At 39.5% G+C, this 23,828-nt stretch overlaps 1 protein-coding gene across 1 annotated transcript in view; it reads right to left on the bottom strand.

Moving 5' to 3' along the window:
* The window catches only part of LOC137192390 (collagen alpha-2(V) chain-like), a 46,072-nt gene that overhangs the window by 2,524 nt on the left and 19,720 nt on the right, over positions 1–23,828 (bottom strand). The window contains exons 3-53 of the mRNA XM_067603025.1: positions 23,548–23,567; positions 23,412–23,444; positions 23,273–23,305; positions 22,832–22,885; positions 21,633–21,725; positions 20,924–20,998; positions 17,461–17,505; positions 17,288–17,341; positions 17,043–17,096; positions 16,167–16,220; positions 15,968–16,021; positions 15,643–15,696; positions 15,381–15,425; positions 14,195–14,248; positions 14,032–14,076; positions 13,696–13,749; positions 13,339–13,437; positions 13,103–13,147; positions 12,919–13,017; positions 12,768–12,821; positions 12,539–12,646; positions 11,811–11,864; positions 11,541–11,639; positions 11,362–11,415; positions 11,134–11,232; positions 10,990–11,043; positions 10,643–10,696; positions 10,496–10,549; positions 10,284–10,337; positions 9,661–9,705; positions 9,476–9,574; positions 8,181–8,288; positions 7,926–7,979; positions 7,647–7,700; positions 7,292–7,345; positions 7,109–7,162; positions 6,844–6,951; positions 6,602–6,655; positions 6,323–6,376; positions 5,670–5,831; positions 5,117–5,224; positions 4,802–4,909; positions 4,653–4,706; positions 4,465–4,572; positions 4,087–4,140; positions 3,823–3,930; positions 2,039–2,092; positions 1,778–1,885; positions 1,199–1,505; positions 576–757; positions 66–308 (exon numbers count right to left, since the gene is read on the bottom strand). Coding sequence (XP_067459126.1) covers positions 66–308; positions 576–757; positions 1,199–1,505; positions 1,778–1,885; positions 2,039–2,092; positions 3,823–3,930; positions 4,087–4,140; positions 4,465–4,572; positions 4,653–4,706; positions 4,802–4,909; positions 5,117–5,224; positions 5,670–5,831; positions 6,323–6,376; positions 6,602–6,655; positions 6,844–6,951; positions 7,109–7,162; positions 7,292–7,345; positions 7,647–7,700; positions 7,926–7,979; positions 8,181–8,288; positions 9,476–9,574; positions 9,661–9,705; positions 10,284–10,337; positions 10,496–10,549; positions 10,643–10,696; positions 10,990–11,043; positions 11,134–11,232; positions 11,362–11,415; positions 11,541–11,639; positions 11,811–11,864; positions 12,539–12,646; positions 12,768–12,821; positions 12,919–13,017; positions 13,103–13,147; positions 13,339–13,437; positions 13,696–13,749; positions 14,032–14,076; positions 14,195–14,248; positions 15,381–15,425; positions 15,643–15,696; positions 15,968–16,021; positions 16,167–16,220; positions 17,043–17,096; positions 17,288–17,341; positions 17,461–17,505; positions 20,924–20,998; positions 21,633–21,725; positions 22,832–22,885; positions 23,273–23,305; positions 23,412–23,444; positions 23,548–23,567 — 4,028 coding nt within the window. The remainder of the gene's footprint in view (positions 1–65; positions 309–575; positions 758–1,198; positions 1,506–1,777; positions 1,886–2,038; positions 2,093–3,822; positions 3,931–4,086; positions 4,141–4,464; positions 4,573–4,652; positions 4,707–4,801; positions 4,910–5,116; positions 5,225–5,669; positions 5,832–6,322; positions 6,377–6,601; positions 6,656–6,843; positions 6,952–7,108; positions 7,163–7,291; positions 7,346–7,646; positions 7,701–7,925; positions 7,980–8,180; positions 8,289–9,475; positions 9,575–9,660; positions 9,706–10,283; positions 10,338–10,495; positions 10,550–10,642; positions 10,697–10,989; positions 11,044–11,133; positions 11,233–11,361; positions 11,416–11,540; positions 11,640–11,810; positions 11,865–12,538; positions 12,647–12,767; positions 12,822–12,918; positions 13,018–13,102; positions 13,148–13,338; positions 13,438–13,695; positions 13,750–14,031; positions 14,077–14,194; positions 14,249–15,380; positions 15,426–15,642; positions 15,697–15,967; positions 16,022–16,166; positions 16,221–17,042; positions 17,097–17,287; positions 17,342–17,460; positions 17,506–20,923; positions 20,999–21,632; positions 21,726–22,831; positions 22,886–23,272; positions 23,306–23,411; positions 23,445–23,547; positions 23,568–23,828) is intronic.

Raw genomic sequence — 23,828 nt, 5'->3', positions numbered from 1 at the left:
ATTTAAGGTCATTCCTTGTCCTTTGATACAGCTTATAAATAATGTGAAGAGATGTGGGAACTTACTGAGCAGGAGTCCTCCACCACTGTGTATCTGAACCGGTTGTTTCCTTCTGCTTTGAGCTCCAGGTCGTTGGAGCCTTTGAGGAGCACAGCCTTCTTCAAGTTGCCATTCTTCTCATCCTTATAGCCCACAGAGTTCTTGCAGTGGTAGGTGATGGTCTGAGATGCTTCTTTGGAGAGCAGGCGGATGAATGTCATCTGGACTGTGATGGAGTTTGCTGACTGATCTTTGTTGCCATAAGAGAACTAGAAACACAAATACAGCTGGTTAATCCAGGGTCTAACAGGCTTACCCGAATCATCAAGAACTCATCATGCACTACTAATAATACACTTCCACACACTACCCAGATTTTGGTTGTGCTGACATATAAGGCTCTTTTTGAGGACACCTTTCTCAGTCTTTAGTTTTCATAATGTTTCAGTTAACAACTGCATATTTTTTACAACTATAAGGTATGAAACTACTCTTACTTAAACTTTGCTGTACACAGCCTTGCATTAACCACTCACATGTGTTCCTCTGTTGATGTCAGCTCCGAACCACACAGGTTTGTTCCTGGAAGAGGTCCACCACACTTTACGAGGTATGCTGGAGGGGCTGGCAGAGATGCAGGTCTCTCCGGTGTCCATGTTGCAGTGCACTTTGATGGCATCCTCTGCACTGCCTTGGTTTGGATCCACCCAGTATTCACCTAAATAACAAAAAGATCAGGATGAATGTGAAAATAAATCACTAATATTACATGGAAGCCATTTTAGTTCACAGTTCAGAGGCAACATGCCCTTACAATGTTTCTAGATTTATCATCTGTGACAGCACTGGGACAAGGAACAGGAAAAATAACAGATGAGATAAGACTATAATAAAGTAGAGGACCAAGACAGAGAAGAGGGATGTGATTGAAATTCATAGAGCACACCGCACAGTCTCTCCTAATGCATTGATATTAATTGTTGCAGTTCTGGTCAGCACATTTAAAGAGTAAAAAACAAGTTTTCCTAATATTCAATATTTTGTTCCAATAAGATTAATGTAGCAACAATCAATTTAAATGTAAGACTTGACACAATTTTACTGCAAAACATTATGTAACTTGGCTGCTTGGAGCAATAAAATCTCCCCAAAGACTTACCACTCTTCTTCATGGGATAGCATCTCTTCAGGTCGTCACAGGTCCTGGCAGGATGTTTCCTGCTGCCGTCTGGGCTCTTCATGCTGTCGATCTGGCTGGTGAGGGCCTTCAGGGTGGCCTGAACGCCGGGATCCACTGGCATTATGGTGGAGTTGCTGTTGGGCATAGCCTCATCCTCGCTGAACTCTGGTGGGGGAGGAGGGCCGGAGTCGTAATCCTGAGGTGGTCCAAACAGGTCATCCATAGCCGCCATGGGAGGTCCTGGTGAACCAGGTGGTCCTGGGGGTCCAGGTTCTCCTGGAGGGCCCTGTTGATTTAGGGATAGGAAAAAGATTTATGTTGTTTTTTGTGTTTTCATGAATACAATAATGAGACGCAAAAGCAATCTAATAGGCCTTAAACATCTGTTTAAAAGATGTTCAATGATTTAATGACGGTCTGAGTGTTTTTTTACAGCCATTCCTAACACACACAAAATCTTACTGCCTGTTTTTTTTACACTAAATGTGCTGCAATCTTTTATTAGTCCTACACAAGTAAGCAAGAATTTTCCTACTACACTGTATAATGAGATAATACCTCAGGTCCAATTTCTCCACTGAGTCCACGAGTTCCAGGTGGTCCCATCGGCCCCGGCTGTCCAATGTTTCCCTCCTTTCCAGAAGGTCCGATAGGCCCAGGTGGTCCCTGAATAATATTTCAATAAAGACTATTAGTTTAATTCCAAACTGAATGCTGGCATGAAACTGAAACATATAGTAATATGATGATGTTTTTGCAAAAGATGACATTCAGAAAATAGTTTTTCCTCCTGAAACAAATGTAAATGAAGCATTTTACCCTCTGGCCATTTGGTCCAATGATTCCTGGAGCTCCCTGCTCACCTGTAGTACCCTAAAAGCGAGAGATAAATATGTATCATTCTCTCAATACATATGACTTACACATTGTACATAAAAGGTCTCCCAAGAATGCACACAATGCACAACTGCACCTGCGTTTGATGACTATAACCTGTTGTATGATACTCAAACAGGAAACAGGTTGGCAGCTACACCAGAGAAGTCTGTTGCTAAATACAATAGCATCAGATCTGTGTTTATGTTCCTACGCTGCATTATATAATACAGTGTTTGAAATTGTATAGATGCATAGAAATAAAAGTTCCAGTTTTAGTGATTTGTCCTCCACACTGCTTACCATAAAAAATATTCTAGTATCCAAAAAGAAAATACTAAGAAAAAAACTAAGACAGCCAAAAGGAACAAAAACAATCTTATTTAAACTTATTTTAAATGACATCATACATGTAGATGTCACAAAAATGTACCTGCAGGTAAAAGCTGATAAGACAGCAATATTAATCATAGGTCAAGATGGTGCAAACAACCAAATTTGAACAGTCTTGGTTCACTATCTCATTCATTAACTCATCATTGCAGAAACCTTGGTGTCATTTTTGATCAAAACCTCACCCAAGATAAACATGTTAATCCAGTGGTTCAATCCTGTTTTTCTGATCTCAGAAACATTTCAAGGATTAAACCATTTCTTTCTGCCAAAAACCTGGAATCTGTCATACACGCTTTCATAACCAGTCGATTGGACTACTGTAATTCCCCGCTCTCTGGCATCAGCAAAAAGTCCCTCTCCCGCCTCCAGCTCATCCAAAACTCCTCTGCCAGGATTTTAACTCGGTCTAGGAAACATGATCACATTTCACCAACCCTCCTAGACATCTGAATGACCTGCCTGAGGAGATCAAGGCTGCCAACCCTGTCTCGTCTTTTAAATCACTGTTAAAAACCCATTCGTTTAAAATTGCTTTTCGGTGATCTCATTGTATTTCATGGCATTTTAGTCCATTTTACTCAGTTTGTGTTTTTATAATGTGCTTAGTTTTTATGGCTTTCAGTTTTATTGTAAGGCACTTTGTAACTTTGTTTGGAAAGTGCTATACAAATAAAGTTATTACTATTTTTTTTTTCAACAGAGTGCAGCAAATCATTTGTTCACACCTGCAGATGTTTGAAACAGATAAGAAAATATCTTAGACAGTCTGTTAACTACTCCAAATGTTGTCTGTCATTTATATCATACCAGAGATTTTCATCCATATCACACCTGTGATAGTCAGATAGATTTCTGTTTCTAAACTTTTAATAGCTACACTGAAATAAAATGAAGAGGTGAGTATATTGAAATATTGACAAATAATATTCCATAGATTTTCCCACATTACATTCACACAACTCTGCGTCTCTCAGCTCTCAGCTACTTTCGATGTTATAACATACTGTGTCACTTTACATGTAACTTCATGTTGACTATGGTTGAACATTTTGTCTGATACAGCGAATAAGTCGACACAGTATAAACATGTTTCCCTTCATTAGGAACATGGTTGAGAATATTATGTGAAATGCTCTGCAAATCATAGATTCTATGTGATAGTTGTGTAAGTTGAAAAAAGTTAAAGGAACCAGATATTAAGAGTTAAGTGACTGCATTTAAACTTTTGATCACTATATACACAAAGTGTGTTAGGAAGGACTTTGAGATGAATCAGAAGACAGATGACTCAGCATGCTCTGATCAGATTATTGAGCATCACGCTGACTTACTGGAGGTCCTGGAAGACCCTGCAAACCAGTGAAACCTCGGTGTCCCTTCTGCCCTCTTTCTCCATGATCACCCAAGTCACCCTTATCTCCTCTTGGTCCTTGGGGTCCCTGAAATACATACATTTCATGTGTTTATTGTTTTAAAATGGATAAGTTTTTTATTGTAACATTTAGTCAAATAAATCTACAAAGCATCTACTATATGTCGACTCTTCTAGCATAATATTCCACATAAACTCAAGATATTCTTGGTTGGAGACTCACCACTAATCCTCGCCTTCCAGCTGAACCAGGTGGACCAACAGGTCCTCTTGAGCCCTGCAAATGAACAGAGTTGTGAGAAAGCCCTGAGGGACCACAGACCTCTGCCAACACTGGAAAAACTCTCCAACAACTGTACTTGTTATACAAAACACATCATTCCTATCACTTCATATTAAATTCATTCACGCTCCAACATGCCCTCAGGATTTTAATCAACTCGGCTTCAAGAATGTAATCATCTAAATGTGTAAATCTCTCAACACAGTCTTGTATTGTACTGATGGGCAGACAGATAAACTGACACACAGAACAGAAACTTCTGGCCCTAGCAGAGGTAAAAAAAAAAAAAAAAAAAAAGAAGGTGAAAATTCCACTTACAGCATCTCCTCTCCTTCCAGCACCACCTGGTACACCAACAGGACCTGGAGTGCCTGGAAGTCCCTGTGGACCAGCCAAACCCTCTGGGCCGGGATCTCCTCTTGCTCCCTGGAAAAGTATCACCTGTCAGTCACTTGCAACATGTAAAGAAAGACACAGGTCATTGTTTTGGTCTCTTTGTCTCTTACCCTTTGTCCTAGAACACCATCTTTGCCTGGTGGGCCATCTGATCCAGCAGGACCCTAAGGAACAGACAGAAAACATTAAGACATCTGTAGATGTTAGAGACGCACTTGCGGTGATGTCGAACCACAACCATTTGAAAATGTATACTTACATCAGGACCAGGATCCCCACGAGGTCCATTAGCACCAGGAACACCAACTGGACCTGGGGGACCTTTATCTCCAGCTGCACCTGGGCCTCCCTGTTTTCCTGGTGGACCCTAAAAAATAAAACAGGCAACTAACAATGCAGCAAAATACAGATTATATCAGTACCAACTACATACTGTAGAAGCACTGAAATTAAATATGCAATAGATTGACTGGTGGGAAAGTTACATGTGAAATATGATTTATGTTTAAATTCAAAAGAAAGGTCAATGTACAGGAGAGTCAGGATTTCAGTCAAATATGAAAATGATACAGACCGCTGGCCCTGGAAGACCTGGCATCCCTCGCTCTCCTCTCTGACCGGGAAGACCCACAATTCCTCTCTGTCCTGTAGTTCCTGCTGGGCCTGGAGGACCATCAGGACCCTAAAACCAAGATCACCATGTAGAAAAATACTGAGGAAATCAAGTTTTAAAGTCATGCTTTGAGACCCCTGTGTATCCCAACTTGAAAAAACAATTGTGTTTTCAATTTGAGAAGAATCAATATACTGTACCCCAATCTCTTTTTTTATCTCTACTTTATAGTTATGACACGTCACTTCAAGTAAAAACTGAGTGCTGAGATCAATACATAAAATGTTAAAGTTGAATTTAAACACTTTCTCCTTTTTTCATTAGAACTTTAAATATATTTAGCAACTTGCAGGAGTTTGATCAATTCAAACATAGTTATATAAATGAAAACCAATGCCAAGTGTTTACACAATGACAATTTAAATATTTCCTGTCTTGGTGTAAGTCAGGCAGGATTAAACTGGCAGCTAAAATGTAATTTCACAATGTAAAAGTAACTGAAACATCAATTTACCGTGGGTCCGTCCTCTCCAGAGTCCCCTTTGTCTCCTGGGCTCCCTGGTGGTCCAGCTGGTCCTCGCTCTCCTTGTCTTCCTGGGGACCCATGGTCTCCACGGAGACCTCGAGGACCCTCTTTCCCAGGGGCTCCAAGGGGTCCAGGTTCTCCAACTGGACCCTGGCAGGAATGGTTATGTTCATGAGACACATAGATGTATGCAGTCGAATAGCATTAAGTTCTCAATATTTTTCAAACAAACTAGTTTGTATGAAGTGCTGTCCTATCATATATAAAAGCAAAACTGTTTATACACCTCTGCACAGCTGACCAATCACTGTGTAAAGTGTGCGTGATTGTTGAATTGATTGTCTGTTTTGGAAAGTTAAAAAATTGTCAGATACAGCCACCTCCCTACCACCAACACATGGGAAAGGGGATTTCAGATGCTGTTAGACAATCTGACAACCATTTTTGATCCTTTAAAGGATACTGAGGTCTTAAAGTACAAATATTTGTACATACTGCACATATCAGGTGGGTGCATGATTGGTGACAGATGCACAGTTGCGATGCTTTACAATACTGAAGACATTGGTGAATTTTAAGCTCATATGACAAATATTTCTTCCTGTTATCCCAACTGTGTTTTATTCACACTGAGTACTTACAGTTGGGCCTGGTGGGCCAACTCTTCCTGCAGATCCAGGGAAACCAGTGGGGCCCTGGGAGCAAAAAATGACACAATGTCTTTAGATAATACTTTACACGTTAAAAAGAAAAAAGAGTAGAGACTTAGGATATAGTGGTTAAAGTTTTTATAAAAACATGTCAGAGGTAAGATGAATTGAACAATCAGGAGTTATACCCTTCCTTTGCTCATGGAATCATTTCTTTTTCATCTAATATCACCTTAACATAACACTTCTGTAATTATGAAATGCTCTTACTGGTGCACCCTGTGTTCCTCTTCCTCCTTTCAGTCCAGCAACACCAATGGGCCCCTACAAAAATAACTTGTTATTATAAAATGACTTATCATACAGCATTATTTGCACAAAATATTTTTGAAGGAATTCATACACCAATGGACCAATTAAAAGTACAAAGTTGACTGATGACACCATTTAAGATATCATGAAAATGTGTCAGAACAACTATTTCATGTAGTTTCTATATGTTTGCGACTCACAGGAGGTCCATGAGCACCGGCCAAGCCCTGAGGTCCTGGAGACCCAGCATCTCCTTTCTGGCCTGGTTCTCCAGGCTCTCCCTTAACTCCAGGTTGACCATCAGGACCCTGTAAAATGTAAGTCATAGTTGAAAGAATACATCAGTTTTACGTCACCTCTTGAAGGATCACTTTAGGACATAAATATGTTTTAGGAAATAAAGCAGAGAGGATTGTTTTCATAAGAAAATTATGTAATTTATATACAATGTAAAATATGACTTACAGGGGGTCCAGCAAAGCCAACAGCACCGATTGGGCCAGGGTCACCTCTTGCTCCCTGCAGTTGAAGATCAATTATTACATCAAAGCACTCTGTAATAATGTATGCTTCAATTACTGCAGTACAATAAACATTGCCTAAACAGACTTAATGTACAAGCTGAAAACACTGGCCAGGTCTACTTACATGCATTCCTCTGGATCCTGCAGGTCCAAGTGGTCCTTTGGGTCCAGGTTCTCCCTGCAAAGATGTCACAAGTTCACTGACAGTAATGCAACTGGTCATTGAAACTGTGCTGTCCCATGAATCCAGTATTTTTATGTTTGCCACTGCAAGCCAAAAACTGTCCTTTACAAGCTGGAGTATAAAGTCAGATGCAGCCAAGAAAATTAAATGAGCAGAAGGATTTAGGCATATAGTGGGCATCATGGGAACTAACACTTCCACCCCAAATAACTTTAACTTTATGCAGTCATAACCTTTATTCATTGTGTTCATTATTCAAGCAGCCTCTTAAGATGTGTGAGAAAAAATACTCTACCTTCTCACCACTGGGCCCTGCGGGTCCTAGCGGGCCAAGCGGACCTGGAGCGCCCTGTTGACAGTAAAGAAATCCGGTTTAGCACTACTGTTACTAGTAAGTTGTGCAGTCAAGTCAGTGGACACATTTCTTTGAGCAAGCTGTGACAAGTTTCAAGCTTGCACTAATACATAATCAGTTTTAGCTCTTTTTTTCTTCCAAGTGTAAAATGGAACTTCCTGATTCCTGCTTGAGCAAACACAAAATTTGTTTGCAGTGAGTGAAAGAAACATTACTCACTCTCGCTCCATCATTTCCAGGTGTACCTTCTGATCCTTTCTCACCAATTGCTCCCTATACAAGAGACAGACATCAGCAAAGATGTAAGGTTTTTTTTTATTTACTGTACACAGTAATAACACATATCAGCACTCCAAATCCCCATAAATAAACCCCTTGTGCACTGAGATACATTTAGTTGATTAGCAGTATAACATGTAAGTAAACCATATCAAAGAATTACTGACATTAAAAAGAAAATTGTGATTCACTTACTCTGTCACCTTTAGGTCCAGGCGGGCCAGAGATGCCCCTCTCTCCTGGCATTCCCTGAAGACCTGGAGGACCCACATCACCAAGTGCACCAGGGGGACCAGGGCTACCCTTCAGTGACAAACACCAAAGTTAGCAGGCTTTTAATATCTTACAGGTATTGAGCATGTTTTGAATATATACAATCAAACATACTTTTTTTTGTTTTAGCTTTACCTATACTATACTATACTTATATACTCAACTTCACCAATGATTATTCACTTTTGATTAATCAATTAGTTGTTGGTTCATAAATTGTCCAAAAACTGTGAAAAACTGTAACAACTTTCCAGAGCTTAGAGAGATAAGTTGATGGCTCCATAAAACTTGTTTTGTTAGTTCAAAACCCGAGCACATTCAATTAATGATATAAAAATATCAAACAAAACAAATATTATGTTTGTATTCAGTATCTCTCTCCATCCTTGAGGTCTAGCAAACTTGTTGAATGCATTTCCTTCTTCATGTTCATCAATTAATCAGTTAATTATTTCAGGACTATATTTTTTGCAGGTATTTTCCACCTCTTGCAAATGTCTTTAAAGGCATACTATGTAGGATTTTTCAGTCGCTCTTTGTAAACACAGCACTCAAATTTGGCCCCTCCTCCCTGGCTCAACAACATCAGAGCGAAAGAGAGAGAGAGCAGTGGTGGTCAAGCGAGCTAGAGAGTGAATGAAGAGAATGAGCAGCGGTAGCGAGAACAAAACTGTGAATCAGAGAAATAAAACATTTTCTGCTTGTTTCTTGGCAAATATGTTCTAAAGCACAAATAATCACACCCACACCTCCACACAAACCTGCAGGAAGGTACCAGATTTTGTGTGAATGGTGAATGTAGCCATGGTACACACTTCATCCTGTCTGCTGTGGCCTCTCTGCTCTGCATAGCTGTGTGTGTGTATGTGTTTGTGTGTAGCTCAGCCCCGCCCTTGGTCAAATAGACACAGAAAGCAGAGGAGAAGCACTCTGCACACAGCAGAGGAGAGACAGAGAAGTAGGGGAAACACTGAAGCAAAATAATAGAAAAAGAAAGAAAATACAGGCAGAGGGCAGGGGCTCTGTAGATACATACAGCCACACACTACTAGTGGGTCATAAGAGATGATTGAGTAGGATTATTTTTGTATGAGTCTATACATATATTTTTAGGAAAACCCTGCATAGTATGCCTTTAATTTCTGATAACGGCATTTGGCACTCAGTATTCTCCTTTTACTTTCACTGCACATAAAGGTGACGGCGTTGTACAGTACCTTTGGCCCATCTGGACCAGGTGCACCAGGGATTCCTTTAGGTCCCTGCAGACCAGTTGTGCCCATTTCTCCTCTCTCTCCAGGAATTCCACGCTCACCCTGCAGAAGAAATACTATCAGTTTCAGGTAGTCAGATTCACTAAAAATGAAAATTAATGCAAGTCAGCATGGTGTCATTCACCTACCCTTGGTCCAATTTGACCCACAGCACCAAGCTCTCCAGGAATACCCTGAAAGAAACAGACAATGGAGCAATTAACGTAGGGTCATGAACATTATGCTTGGGGAGGCTAAGGGTCAGAGACGGGGTGACTGGGGTGTGGGGTTGGGGGGCTGAGCAAAACTCGGAGGAGCGGCTGAGATTGTCACTAAAATAAGGATAGCCTGTCCACCTTAAAGGTCAGTCAACCTTAAGCGAGCATGGTCAGGTGTCGCGAACTTCAGGCCTACATAACCTGCTGCTGTCTTTTCAACCGCTGAACTGCTGACACAGGTGTTTTCATTATTTTAACTTTACCAGTATGCAGTGTAGGGTGCATAACAGCCAGCAGTAAATTTAGGGAAGGCTTAGCCTTTTGCCAGTAGTTACTGCCCAAATAAAATCATGATTTTGTTGAAGGTTCAATTTTTTCAGTGATAATTTTGGGGAAGTAGCCTCTTAATAGCGCCATCTATGCTGACCCCTATCAAGCTCCTAATATGACATTTCAAATGTGAAAAAACATTAAAGATAGTAAGTTGGATGGAATGAGGTTAAATCAATTGTAATATTGTCTAAAGCAGCATTTATAGCTTTTGTTGTACTTACTTGGTCACCTGGTTTTCCAGGTTCTCCAGGGGGGCCTTGATTTCCAGGCAAACCCTAAGAACACAAGAGAACAGTCAGAACATAACCATCAGAGCATTTCTGTAGCACAGATTGAGGTCTAATAATTTTCATTGCTGCCTCTTCTTTTCATATCTAAGTCCATTTTCATAAACTTTCTCACATTTTACCACCAGCAAAGAACAATTACACACCTGGAATCCATTTACACCGGGAGGGCCTTGCTCTCCTCTGTCTCCTGCAACACCCTTTGAAAAGAGACATTAGTTTTTGTGTTAGTTATGATAACAGTAAAAAAAATGTTTGACATGAATATAACAAAAGAGAAAGCAGACACTTACAGATGGGCCAGGGGGTCCAGCAGGCCCAACTTCTCCATCTTTCCCAGGAGGACCCTAAAGACAAAAATGACAATTAAAAAACCTGCCTATTCCACATCTGGAAGGGACTGGTAGACTTATTTCCAAAAGGTGTATGTGGGGTTTTTAAGTAACTTCAGAAGACCTAAGGACTTCTGTGGTTAAGTACATCATTGGGAAATCAAAGAAAGGGAAAAATAGTACAAAAAATTAGACAGAACATGCTATCAATAAGTCTTTATTGTGCTAATACATCCTGTTCCTCGTACTCCCTGTTGATTGCAAAACAAAGAAAACAACAAATTTTTTCATTCATAAATAATACTCACTCTTTGACCTGGCACTCCTGCAGATCCTTGTTCACCTGTCTTTCCTGGGTCACCCTTTGAGTGTAAAACATTTGAATTAGAAACAAAACAAGAGAGAAACAGACTGACTATTAATGCAAAGTGTGAGTGACTCTGCAGCCTTACAGTGAAGCCTTTGGGGCCTGGTACTCCCATAGTTCCTGCGGGACCTCTGTTTCCAATGGACCCTGCAGGGCCTGGACGACCATCCTCACCTGGGGCACCCTAAACAAGAAGTAAACCATACTTTGACTTAACCATCCCCTATGATTCATCGCAGCTAACTTGTAATGCTTGTAACAAAAACACATTGTATGCACAATGTCTAATCTGTGATTAAGGACTGTGACCTACCAGTGGTCCTGGCTTGCCCTCTGCCCCTTGGACTCCAGGGGTACCAGTAAGACCCTTTGGGGAGGAGATTGAAAATGTAAGCATTGGAAATGGGTAAGAACAAATAATTAAAGTGGATAAATAGAAGAATTGACAGATATGGTAGCTAAAAAGTGAAATGCTAAGGTCTTCAGTGTTACCCTTGCACCTGGTAGACCAGGTTCTCCTGTACGGCCAGGGTCTCCTAGAGAACCTTTTGGCCCACCAGGGCCAGATGTTCCACGATCTCCCTGAGCACCCTTTAGAAAGAAAAATATAGATGATAATTATTTCAATTTGTTGACTGAAAGTTGAGCTCCAAAGAAAATATCTACAGCACAAATTCTCCCACGTTAACGTATAATTTCTTGCCCCATTTGCTTGAAACATAAAATCAGAATTAGACCAATTTCTAGAAACAATAACTGTACCTTCGGTCCTGGCAACCCATCAGCACCAGGGAATCCTCTGTTACCAGGAGCGCCCTGAAAAACAGATTATGATTTAGATTCTTTATCACAGTTATACTATTATTCTCTCACGAAAGCTGGGTTACACCTGTATGTAACCAGATCAATGGAGTAAACAAACCAAACAAACCAAACAAAAAGATCAAAATCTTGTGTTGATTCTCTAAAGAACGTTTATGAGAGGTTTATGTTGTTCAGGGTCATGGAGATGCAGTTGCCAGTGTTGGGGCAATTTAGATTCTTCAGTTTAGCCAACTTTTGGATTGTGGCAGGAAACCAGAGCTCCAAGAAGAAACCCACACACACGAGGAGAACATGCTAACTCCACATCAGTAGATTTTAACCCAGAACTTCTTGCTGTGAAGTGACAGCGCTAACCAACCAAGCCTTAATTTACCATCATCCATAAGGCAATATATTCATATTTTACACATAAGTGGGAGCATTTCCAATTTCACAAACCAATTTACCAAAAGTGAGTTAACTCCCAAAGTGATTACTTTTTTCTATTGAATTCATTTTTGAGATGACCCCTGTCCTTAAAGCTTAGCCCTCTGACTGATGAATATTACAGCAAGAGGAAAAATGGTGCACAGCCTTCTGACTGATGAATATTACAGCAGGAGGAAAAATGGTGCACAGCCTTCTGACTGATGAATATTACAGTAGGAGGAAAAATGGTGACTCACTCTTTCACCGACAGGACCGGGGGGACCAACAGAACCGGGATCTCCCCGAGTTCCTCGCTTTCCTTCTTCACCCTGAGGTCCAAGCACTCCCTGAGCACCTGGTGGACCCTACAAAATTGACACACAAGCCACAAAATCAAATTAAGAACCAGTCTTACCTATCCCCTTACTTCAATTACATGTCCATGTCAAGAGACATTAACAAAGCATAGTAGATTTAGTTGCTTACAGGTTCTCCTTTGGGTCCAGCCTCTCCTTTAAATCCTGGCACACCAAGATCTCCCTATTACGCAAACATGCAAAAAGTGTGAGTCTTCTACACATCAAAAAACTCACTTAGCAAGAATTGATTATACACAGAAAAGCTAGAGCCAGTATACCAGTTGTCCTTTGATACCAGGCTGACCGGTGCTTCCCTGAGGTCCTGGTGGGCCAGGGGGTCCAAGATGGCCACCTGGACCTTGTGGACCAAGATTACCCTGTGGAGAGTCAGCCATGTAACCTCAGTGTAAACATGAACATTAAGAGTAAATATATTGTTTAAACTAAAAACTTTGTACATACCACTGGTCCTTTGGTACCCGTGCCACCATCTGTTCCCATGGGTCCCTTTGAACACAAAATATCACCAATTAGATCATCAAAGAAACACACCATGTTGAGTTGTTAAGTATAGTAATAACCTAGGCTGGTTTTCCAACACAACTGATTGATCAAAGGTGCTGCATGAATAACTCCCTCATGATCTGCAGTATGTGATGCGTATGATGTGTGAAGTATGAGTAAAGTAAGAAATTAACCCTGAGGCCAACTGGTCCAGCTCTCCCCAGGTGACCGGTCTCTCCTCTTTGTCCCTGTGGACCCTCTGGACCCCGGACTCCAGTGGGGCCAGGCTGTCCCTGTGGAAGACAATCACAAAGTACAATTAACATACAGAAATGTGGCACTAATACATTTAATTGTATGTTGTGTAGTTTATATTCTGTAAACAAAACTTATAATGTTAATAGGTTAATAATCAATAATTATAATGTAGTAATACAATGAAGAGAAGTGAATAAATGATTTGTTAAAAATCAAATCATTATCTGGGCCCATCACACTGAGCATATAACCAAAGGGAGTGTTGTGTGTATTGTGTGTTTTACTGTACTTGCCTTCATTCCTGGGCCTCCTGGATATCCAGGTGGGCCGCTGAGACCCAAGGGACCCTGTTAACCAAGAATAACAACAATAAGACTATAAGAAAATGTGCCTTTATACAACATAGAAGTATACAAACATACTGGTCACCCAGGTATAGCAGGGTACAGCTACCATACCATTACTTATTATCAGTCTGTTTGTGAAGTTATTAATCTTTTCAATCGAGTGAAATTGACATGTAATTATCAACAAATAATTTGCATTCACATTTATTGAAGTGTGGAAAAACTAAATTAAACAAACAAACAAAAAAGGATAGCACATTATAAGCATCAATGCTGACTTACCAGTGGACCTGGTTTTCCGATGTTACCAGGTAGACCGCGCTTACCCTAAGAGACAAAAACTCATCGCTTAGACACCCATTACTTTCAAAACCTGCAACATTAGAGAGAAAAATGCAGAATCATGATAGCAAAAGTTTCTGATGCATAATGATTTCATGCTTACCGCAGCACCACCGGGTCCAGAGCGTCCCCTCTCCCCTGGCATCCCAGCAGGACCCTGTCGTACACAGAAAGTGATTAATTATAGCTGTCCACTCACTGCAAATGTTTACACTTTCAGAGTTTAAAGATAGTTCACAGGGTTAAACTGTACACTGGATATAGCCTTGCCTCATTCAAGATAAGAGCAGACAGCAAAATCAGAATCATAACACATAATCTTTATGGGCTGCTCCATCTTTTAACACTAGGAAGATGGAATATACTGGCACTGCTGACCAATAAACACCTTTACTTACTGCCTACCTGTCTGATTTTACTCATTCATGCAACTACAACAATTATTCAGAGTTATCAGAACCATTGGTGTGGGAATCAAGCTTTCTGTACACAGAAGCACAAATGCTGCGATTTACTGTCCTGGTAACATAGTAGTGGAACATACTGTAAAGGGACATAAACTATATTCACATGTGTGATACTGAGCTTTCTGCAGCCCGAGTGCTGACTAGAACCAGAAGCAGAGAACACATTACACTTCTTTTAAAGTCCTTACTTTGGTTGCCTGTCAGTTTCTGTATTGATTTTAAAGCTCTTTTACTTGTTTTTAAAGCACGTCATGGTCTTGCACCAGCATATATGTCTCACATGCTTACAGTGTAAGAACCAGTATAGCCCCTCAGGTCCTCTGGCACGAGGCTGTTAGTTGGCAACTTTTAGCTTTTACACTCTGAGCTGCTGGAACAGTCTGCCTGAGGATCTGAGAGCAGCTGAAAGTGTTGAAATCTTTAAACATAAACTTAAAACCTACCTCCTCAGCCTGGCTTTTGATTAAGAATATTTTATAGACTTTATTTTATTAACTTATTTTATTATTATCTGTGACTTCATTATTATTAATATTATTATGTATTTTTTTTTATCCCTCTTCTCAATTTTATTTGTCTTTGTTTTGTTGTGTCTTTTTAAACTATTTTATCTACTGTAGTGAAGCACTTTCAACTGCACTAGCCTGTATGAAAGATGCTATACAAATAAAGTTTTAGTGATTGATAGATTGACTGATTGACTGATTGATTGGTTGATTGATTGAACTAACCAATGGGGCAATCAGACTCATTAGCATTAGCTCTACTCTATGATGACTTTACATCAACATTAGATGATTCTGTTTTGAGAATATTACTTACCATTGGTCCAGGTCCTCCCATTTGACCAGGGGGCCCTGTAGCACCCTAGAAACCAAAGAAAACTTATTTGTTGTTTGGTTTGGTCATTTGGTTGCAGGAGGAGAGCAGTAATATATGGCAAAATGTTTTACAGGCCTTAATAGAAGGGCAGTTACCGTATGTAATTAAGTCAAACAGGTATTACTTCATCAACAATGAATCAGGTAATCACTGGCAGACAGACTGGAATTGAAAATATGTTTTATTTGATTTTTGTTTATACCTTGGATCCAACAGCTCCAAATTCACCTTTTTGGCCAGGTGGTCCACCATGCCCCTGTTAACAAAAATTAAAAACAACAAAAAAAAGAAAAATGTTACATGCCCTGTTGTCCTTTCTGCTATGTTTGCAGAGCTGAGTAAGATAAAACATTTTTCTTCAGAAGGCATGCAGAAAAATTACCAAAACTGTGAAATGAAAGTACATTTATAAAGTAATTGTGGTGCAACTTCATTATAGTTAAGTCAGAGAAAAAGAACAAATGTTCTAGGATATGTAAATACTGGTTCATGAATGTCCATTAATATTTGAAAGGAATTATACTCACTCTGTGACCCTTCAGTCCAGGAGGCCCGGGTGTACCTGGAAACCCTCTAGATCCCTGAAATATTTAACAGCATTATCAGTTATATCCACAGAATATGTATTAACAAAACACAGCATGGAGTCGTAAGAAGTAGATCTAGTTAAATAATCAATTTGTATGTGTAGTTATATGATGAAGGTATAGCAATGGAGAAGCTTACCGCTGATCCAGGGAATCCAACTTCTCCAGAATTTCCTGGTTTGCCTGCTTCACCCTGTGTGAGGAACATCATATTTACATATTACAGACTTATTGGGCTGCAATAAAGGCCACCAGCTTCTAACTACATGCTTGGTATTCTGGAGAAAGGTTGGAGCATGTTATACTGCGGGAGATTTTTGACAAACAAAAGCAATATCTGAACTGACTCTCACATACAAACAGAGGTACACCATCCTCAATGAAAAGTTTATGTTGTCCATTGTTTTCCATAGTTTGTTCTCTACTATTTTTTTTTCTCATAACATTTTTAATCTATCGAGATGAAATGACACTTAATTACACATAATGTTGTATTCTTGTAGGAACCAAATGCTTTCAGTTTCTCCTGACACCTGCACTTTTACCTACATTTAGTCTTCAATTTTGTCTCACAGACCCATGACAGGAAAACAACAGCAACATAATGCTATAAAACATTGGATGAACAAAAATTGGATGAAACGGATAATCAACTTCTTGTCAGTTTGGCATGAAAAACAAAGAGCTTAAAAGTCACCGATGACAGGTAATTATAACAATGCTCTAAACTTTGACAGTTCAGTTAAAGTTTGTCAGTATACAATCTGACTCCTTGTAATCACTGGGCAGCTCAAGGATTTTCCTCTTCACAATAACAAGAATTCAGCCAGGCCTGCACTGTGTGAAATACTAGTTTATGATTACAGATTTACACTCCCACGCTCCAGGCTGGATGTTTTTTCTAACTTTCCTACTGATTATAATTTTATGAAACAATAGTATTCATGTGTAACAGGAGATTGAATGCTGATAACCCTGTTGCAGTCTGCTTAAAGTAAGACAGAATGTGACTTACATCTTCACCTGGTTTCCCTGGAGGGCCCTCAGGTCCTCTTTGGCCAGAAGGACCCTGAAACACACAGTCAGATCATAAACATCCAGCAATTACCCATCCTCCTGAACTCTCTCACAGTAAAATAATAATATATTCAGGCCAGTCCTACTGTCTAAGCAGCAGTACATTAACAACAAAATGATGTAATTCACATACAAAAATGATTTAACCATAGACACAGAATGTACATTAGAATGATGTTATACCATATGTCCAGGATCGCCAACATCTCCAGGAGGTCCTTGTCCTCCAGGCACACCCTTAGGGGGGCAAAGGAAACAACAAAACATTAAAAAGATAAACAGGAAGCAAAACAAACTACTAAAATGCCATCGCTTTTTACTGAGAAGCATCAATCTTGTTGAACATGTGGACTTACAGGTGAACCATTTGGCCCAGGAGGTCCTCTTGCTCCAGCTTCTCCCTAAAACAAACAAGATACTAAATCAATTGATGAATAGAAATTACCCTAATTCACATAAAAGGCCAGAAATAATATAACGTGCCCCATGGGATTGTAGCAACAACATGAGAACAATACACGGAAGTACTAGATTGATGTGCAGTCTCTGAAGCACTTAGTGTAAGTATGGATTCATTTAGAGGATTGATTGTCATGGAGAAAGTGAACAAATTGCTGTCAGAGAACAGAGAGCTGTCCTTTAATTACTGGTCCAATCCCACTCATACCAAAAATATTCTACTCAGGGAGATGTGTTGTTACTTTGCCAACATTTTACTAGACTAAAACCCTTATCAAAATGTTTGTCATTCTAAAAGGTCAAGAGAACAAAACAATTTAAAACGTAAAACCATATCTCCTCTGTCCTTGTATGGTGTTCTCCCAAAATAGTATACTTGTACATTAACATGTATAATGTACTGGCTAATTAAAGTAAAGGTAAACTTACAGACTGTAAAATAAAGTGTTGTAGTTTCAAAAGTTAGATATTCCACAAAGTTCAGCATATTGATGCTCAAAATTGAAATTTGATCTTCAATTGTGTACCTTTTATAACAATGTTCCAGGGTTTTGCATCTATCATACATTCTCTACATTTGATTTTTAAAAAGTCTTTTGATTAGGTGTGGGAAGCACCAACATTTAAGAGAGTGGGCTGCTGAAAACCAGAGGTACAATACTGCTCAATGTTTATGATTAAAGGAGAACTAACACAGATTTTACACATCCAATTTAGTCTACTTGTCACAGGGAGTATTGTTTAGACTGTGAAAGGTGTATAATGTAATGTTGTACAATGTCTTCTGTAGCTCTGGGGAGAGCACCAGAGTTCTGCATGGGTCCAATTTTGCAAACCCGCATCCGCCCACTCCCGCAAAGCTCAGTACCAAAACCATTCTGTTACCCGCAATTATCTCCATATCATCCGGACCACCCGGACCCGTACATATAAAACCTGCAATCTGGCCCATGATTAAACACATAGGCTACACAGTCACTCACTTTAAAGTGCTTTATTTTTACTTGTTGCACAGTCATAATCTGTGACTGCAAGAACGGTATTACTGCACATTCACTGACATTCACACATGCCAGTGCACACATACAGATGCATAGATACCACAGTGCTTTCTCTCTCACACAAACACACTTAACAATGATTGCATACTAATGTTATAATGATTGCTTACTTGTATGACTTATAACAGTGAGCAAAATTTCATAGTAATCCACTGACAGGCTCCACTTGCTCCACCACCTGCTACCTGCCTGTATTTAGTTAATTTTAACCCATGCCCGTACCCCTGAATTTATATAATTATATTTTTTACCTGTTACACAACTTTTTTGCAGGTTACCTGTCAGGTACCCGACCCAGGGCAGGACTCTGGGGAGCACTAAAGTCTGAAAAAATAACCCTGGTGATGACATCGGGGTTATCTTGCATTAAGTTTGGAGAAAGGGTGGAAGGTGTAATGACAGATGCTTTTGAGTTGCATTATGGGAAGTGTAGGATACAGAGTTTTTGGAGCTAAAGTTAGGATATCTCTGTGCTTGCTGCATCTCAACTGTTTCTCAAGTCCTCTGATTTTATAGTGCATCACTACATTGACAGAGTACCCTCTTAAGACTCCATCAACCATCAAATCAAGTGAAAGTAGAAATGTGGTGACAATACGAAACTAAGAAACTAGCTGAGCAGATCTCAATTTGTTATCAACATATGTCTACTTTGAATATCTTTTGTTTGATAAGGTTTTTCCACAAAACATTTTAATTACCTAGTTTAAAAATTACATCTACTCATTCTCCCTTATTGAAAAATCCAGAATCTATGAATATACAAATATTTTTTTCATTTCAAAAGTTTAACTGCTGGACACACGGTGTCTCCTACTTCACTGCAAAGTCCATTCTCAGTGTTTGTGCACTGGAGGCTTCAAGTTTACACATCACACTTGTGTAAGTTGCACACTGGACCATGATTGGTTTCGAAACTAGTTGTCCGTTTTGATGTCAGAAATCATCAGTGCATGCTTTAAACTCAGATTTAAGGTAAGAGAAACTTTCCACTTTTAGCAGATGAATATGAAAAAAAAGCCTTCTACAGTCAAACTCTGCACATACTTGGGTGGGTGACTGGACGAATATATCGGCGACTGGCAATGGATGTATAAAGAGAACTGGCTGAGTTGATCTATTTTTGGGGGGGAGGGGCAATTTATTGCGCAATTTTAACTAATTTACTATATGAGTATGACGTTAGCAGTATAGTTGTGAATATAGCTGTGACTGTTGAGCACATCTCACAGCAACAGAATCAACTTCTAGCATGTAGCTAACTAGAGAAAATGTCCCTTAGCCATGAAGCTATTTTTCGTTATGTTCAACTCAGATTGGGCAGACAAACCCATTTCAGATCCTCTTTTTAATATGCTAACACTTATCATGATCAAATGGGATTTTACATGGCACTAATTAGCATTGCAGCTAGCAGACTTTTAGATCCCTAATGTTTTCAGCACAAGTCAGTGCAGTTTAACATAGTGAAAACTAGCATCACGGCTAGCAGAACATTTTTTCTAGTTAGCTACATGCTAGAAGTTGACTCTGTCACTATGAGACGTGCGCAAAAGTGTGTATAGTCTAGGCAATTGTCAGTGAATGAATGCTACAACTCCTTAAACCAAGTAAGTTCCAGTGTCTTGCTCGCCACCTGTTGATTAAAGTGAAGGGGGTTAGCCCTGAAGTTAGCGACAATGGCTAACCTGACTGACCAGGCTCACTTACGGTGGACTCACCTTTCAGGTGGACCAGCAAATTTATCAGCAATCGCCGGTTTATGGACTGGTAGGAAAATTTTGACATATTACCCAATCCTAACATACACCATTCTGCACAGCGCAGCAGAACATCTAAGTGATAATGAGCAAAACAAAACAATTTTTTGAGTGGAGGGGGACTTCCACTAAAGTAGACTTTAGATAGATAGTGGTTTGCTAATTGTTTGGCTTAGATGTTTGATTTTGACAGTTTAATAACTAGTCAAATCAACTTTAGTCTTTTTGCATACACATAGCTCAAAATCACAAATCTGTTTGAACAAATGACAGTCTCAATCCTTAGACCCTCGATTAAATAAGCATTGTATTAAATAAGTATTCTGAAACCAGTGCAAAAATGTACAACACTATTTCTCTGGGCTGTTCTTAATTGCCAACATGCCACTGTTCTCTGACACAGCTACACGCAGAATTTTCCATTACAGAATCAAACCTAATTTTAAAAGATAAATAGTGCATTGGTCTGCTTTTTTGTCAAGTGGTTTAAGAAAGAGTGACAGATTAGGTTTGCTCATATTTTGCATGCATCCTCTTACCCTTGAGCCACTTAACATGCCCTGGGGATGTCCTGATTTTTCATCAAACCCTCCAGCCATCTGGGCTCCCAGACCCTGCAGGTGAAACACAGACCCTTTAGTATAGGTTAAATGTGTTAATTCAGTATTTGTATGGTAAATAGGTGCAAATGAATGACGACTGCAGAAGCTAAACTGGAATCATGTTATATACAACAAAACACATTAAGGATAAGTGTAATAATGGGAGATTGATTAAAATTTTCCCATTGTGAGTATGTGAACTGAGTGCAAGTACAAGTAGATGAAGGTGATTCAATATTTCAAGGTACCAGGTACCATTGATCCTCTTGAGAATGAATGTGGCCCTGTGTGTATTGTCTGCTCTCTGTCTATCCTTTGTCACAAAGTCTAACTATAAAACCCATCTGAGGTCTCGGTATGGGTTTTTGCTTCAAAATGATTGACCTAGAATCCAAAAATGTAAATGGTGGTTGTTGGCATCAGTGCAAGGTTAGGTCATGGATTAATACATCTCAATAGAGTTTAAAGTGCTGTGTTGGTTTCAGTTTGTTCATGTTTCTAAGGTGTGTGAGCAATAATTCTGGTAGACAACTTGTCCTTTGAGCTAATTTGTCTTCTTTTTGCTCTCACTGTGTAAGCTAGCACATGTAAGTAGGTGTAAGTATGTGTATTTTCAGCATGTGGGAGGGCTCCCTGCACAACTTACTCCTGGGTGCGTTGGATGCCCTGGAGGTCCTGGTTCACCGGGCTGACCTGGAACACCAGGCTCCCCATCGTAACCCGCAGAGCCCCGCTGTCCCTAGAAAGCAGAGAAAGATGCTGGTTCACTCATTTGAAACCATTTTATTGCTATACACTCAAGCTGACATTTATTCATTGTTATGTGGCCATGAGAGCACTTAGGTATACTTCTGTTTTCAGTTTTTATTATTATCTTGTTTTAGTGAGGGCCGAAACAAAGATTGATTAGTTCAGCAAAGACATTTTGCTTTGAATGACATGAACTGTGGAATGTGTCATTCCACTTTGATACACATGATGTAGCTTAATTTTTGTTTGATTATGAACCATGAGCTGTAAAGTGTGTGCAGTAGGAGAAGCAGTGGTTATGTGCCAATAAATCACCCTCAAAATGCTGCCCTCAACTGGATTGTAACCCCACCAAGCAGGGCACATTCATTCATCAACCTGCTAAACTTTTGCTTGCAAAGCACATCATACATGTATATCAACTTGCCACATTGCATTACATTTTGACATTTTTATTGCCCCTTGGCCTTGAACTGAAAAAAAAATGTTTTCATGCTCCTGTATTTTTTATTTATTTTTTGACCATTTGGGCTAGTTTGACATAATATGAGTAATGAGGAGTCATTCTCATGACCCCAGCAATCAAAGAGTCAAGTCAACTTGCATGAGAATGCTATTTTTAAGAGCATGAAGGGAGTGCCAAATGGATTATAGATGTACTTGTACATGATGATATGTTTAAAACAAAAAATATCAAAACAAATACCAATAGTCTGCATATGAATTGATGAGGATCCTAACAAACTCTATACCACAAAATGTAAGCTGCATTGAACTGAAATACAGACAGAATTGGGTAGAGCATGACATAAGATCTTGATTGCACTATGTTTAAGGTGATAACACTTTGGAATCTTGAAAACACTGGAGCCCCTGATTAATGTTCACTATAACCCAATAAATACTACTGTAGTTTATCACATCCTGTACTTAAAATGATTTTAAAAGTTTGCATTCGTTTCTTTAAGCAAAGGTCAGAGGTAGGATCATCATTTGGAAATGTGTGGAATCTTGAGTATAATCTACAGACACCAAATTTTGTTATCTTGTCTAAGTTGTGCTTTTTGTCAGAGGTGATCTGTGGATTTGACTTACAGGTCTTCCTTTGTGTCCTCGGGGTCCTCTGCTTCCTGGTGAACCGGGAGGTCCCTGTGGTAATAAACAGAAAGAACCAATAAAAACCCGAGAGAAATAATATTGTAGTCACATCTGAACAATGAAATGTTTTTCGATACATGTCACAGTGGTGCTTTAAATTTCACAGTGACTCAAGATGATTTGGACTATCCAGTTGTGCAGATGTCCTTTTAAGGTGAAGTTATGCAGTAGGTGACTGTCCTCTTATGCCATCTAGTGTCAATTCAGGTAGTTGAACATCCACAGAAAATTGGTAAACATGCAATTTTCAGCAAAATAGTCATAATAATAGTTGATTTTTAGAACATTTTTCAAGCACAATGTGCTTTACAAAGTTACAAGGTTACAAGCAACCAATATATCCTAGAAGATGCTACAGTCAACAACTAAATTGCTCACCGTAGGTCCAGGACGGCCTCTAATACCAGTCACCTGCAGGGGAATCATCAAGAACACCAGTTAGATCATGCATTTAGACTGTGTCTTTTTAATCTAATATTGTAGGCCTGTTGAAAAGGTATATTGATCAAACACTCACAACTGGGACATCCCCGGGCTCTCCCTTCTGACCCTGAATAAACAGACAGAAATGACAAGACCTTTAAAATTCACGCTCTGTGATGGTGATAACGTCAGCAAACATATGATAAAGTAATAGCACGTCTGTGTCCTACCTTGTAGACTCTGCCCCCATCTGCATTGAGAAGAAAACATAAAAGAACACATTATTTCATCATAATCGCACCATGGATGTGAGAAGAATAGGTACACAAATCATCCATGTGAAAAATGAGGATGTTGAGTGCACAGTGATGCAGTTCTAGAAATTTATCATGATAATGCAGGTCAGTCAACGTAAACAAAGGCATACTTGTCAGTTAACACAATCACCCTGATGTCACACATACTTTACAGTCTGTTGAGGTACAACAGCTTGATAATAGCAGTATTTTGT

The sequence above is a fragment of the Thunnus thynnus genome, chromosome 11 (assembly GCF_963924715.1).
Source record: "Thunnus thynnus chromosome 11, fThuThy2.1, whole genome shotgun sequence".
Lineage (NCBI taxonomy): Eukaryota > Metazoa > Chordata > Actinopteri > Scombriformes > Scombridae > Thunnus > Thunnus thynnus.
The sequence above is the reverse complement of the archived record's forward strand: the minus strand, read 5'-3'. Positions and strand labels throughout refer to the sequence as shown.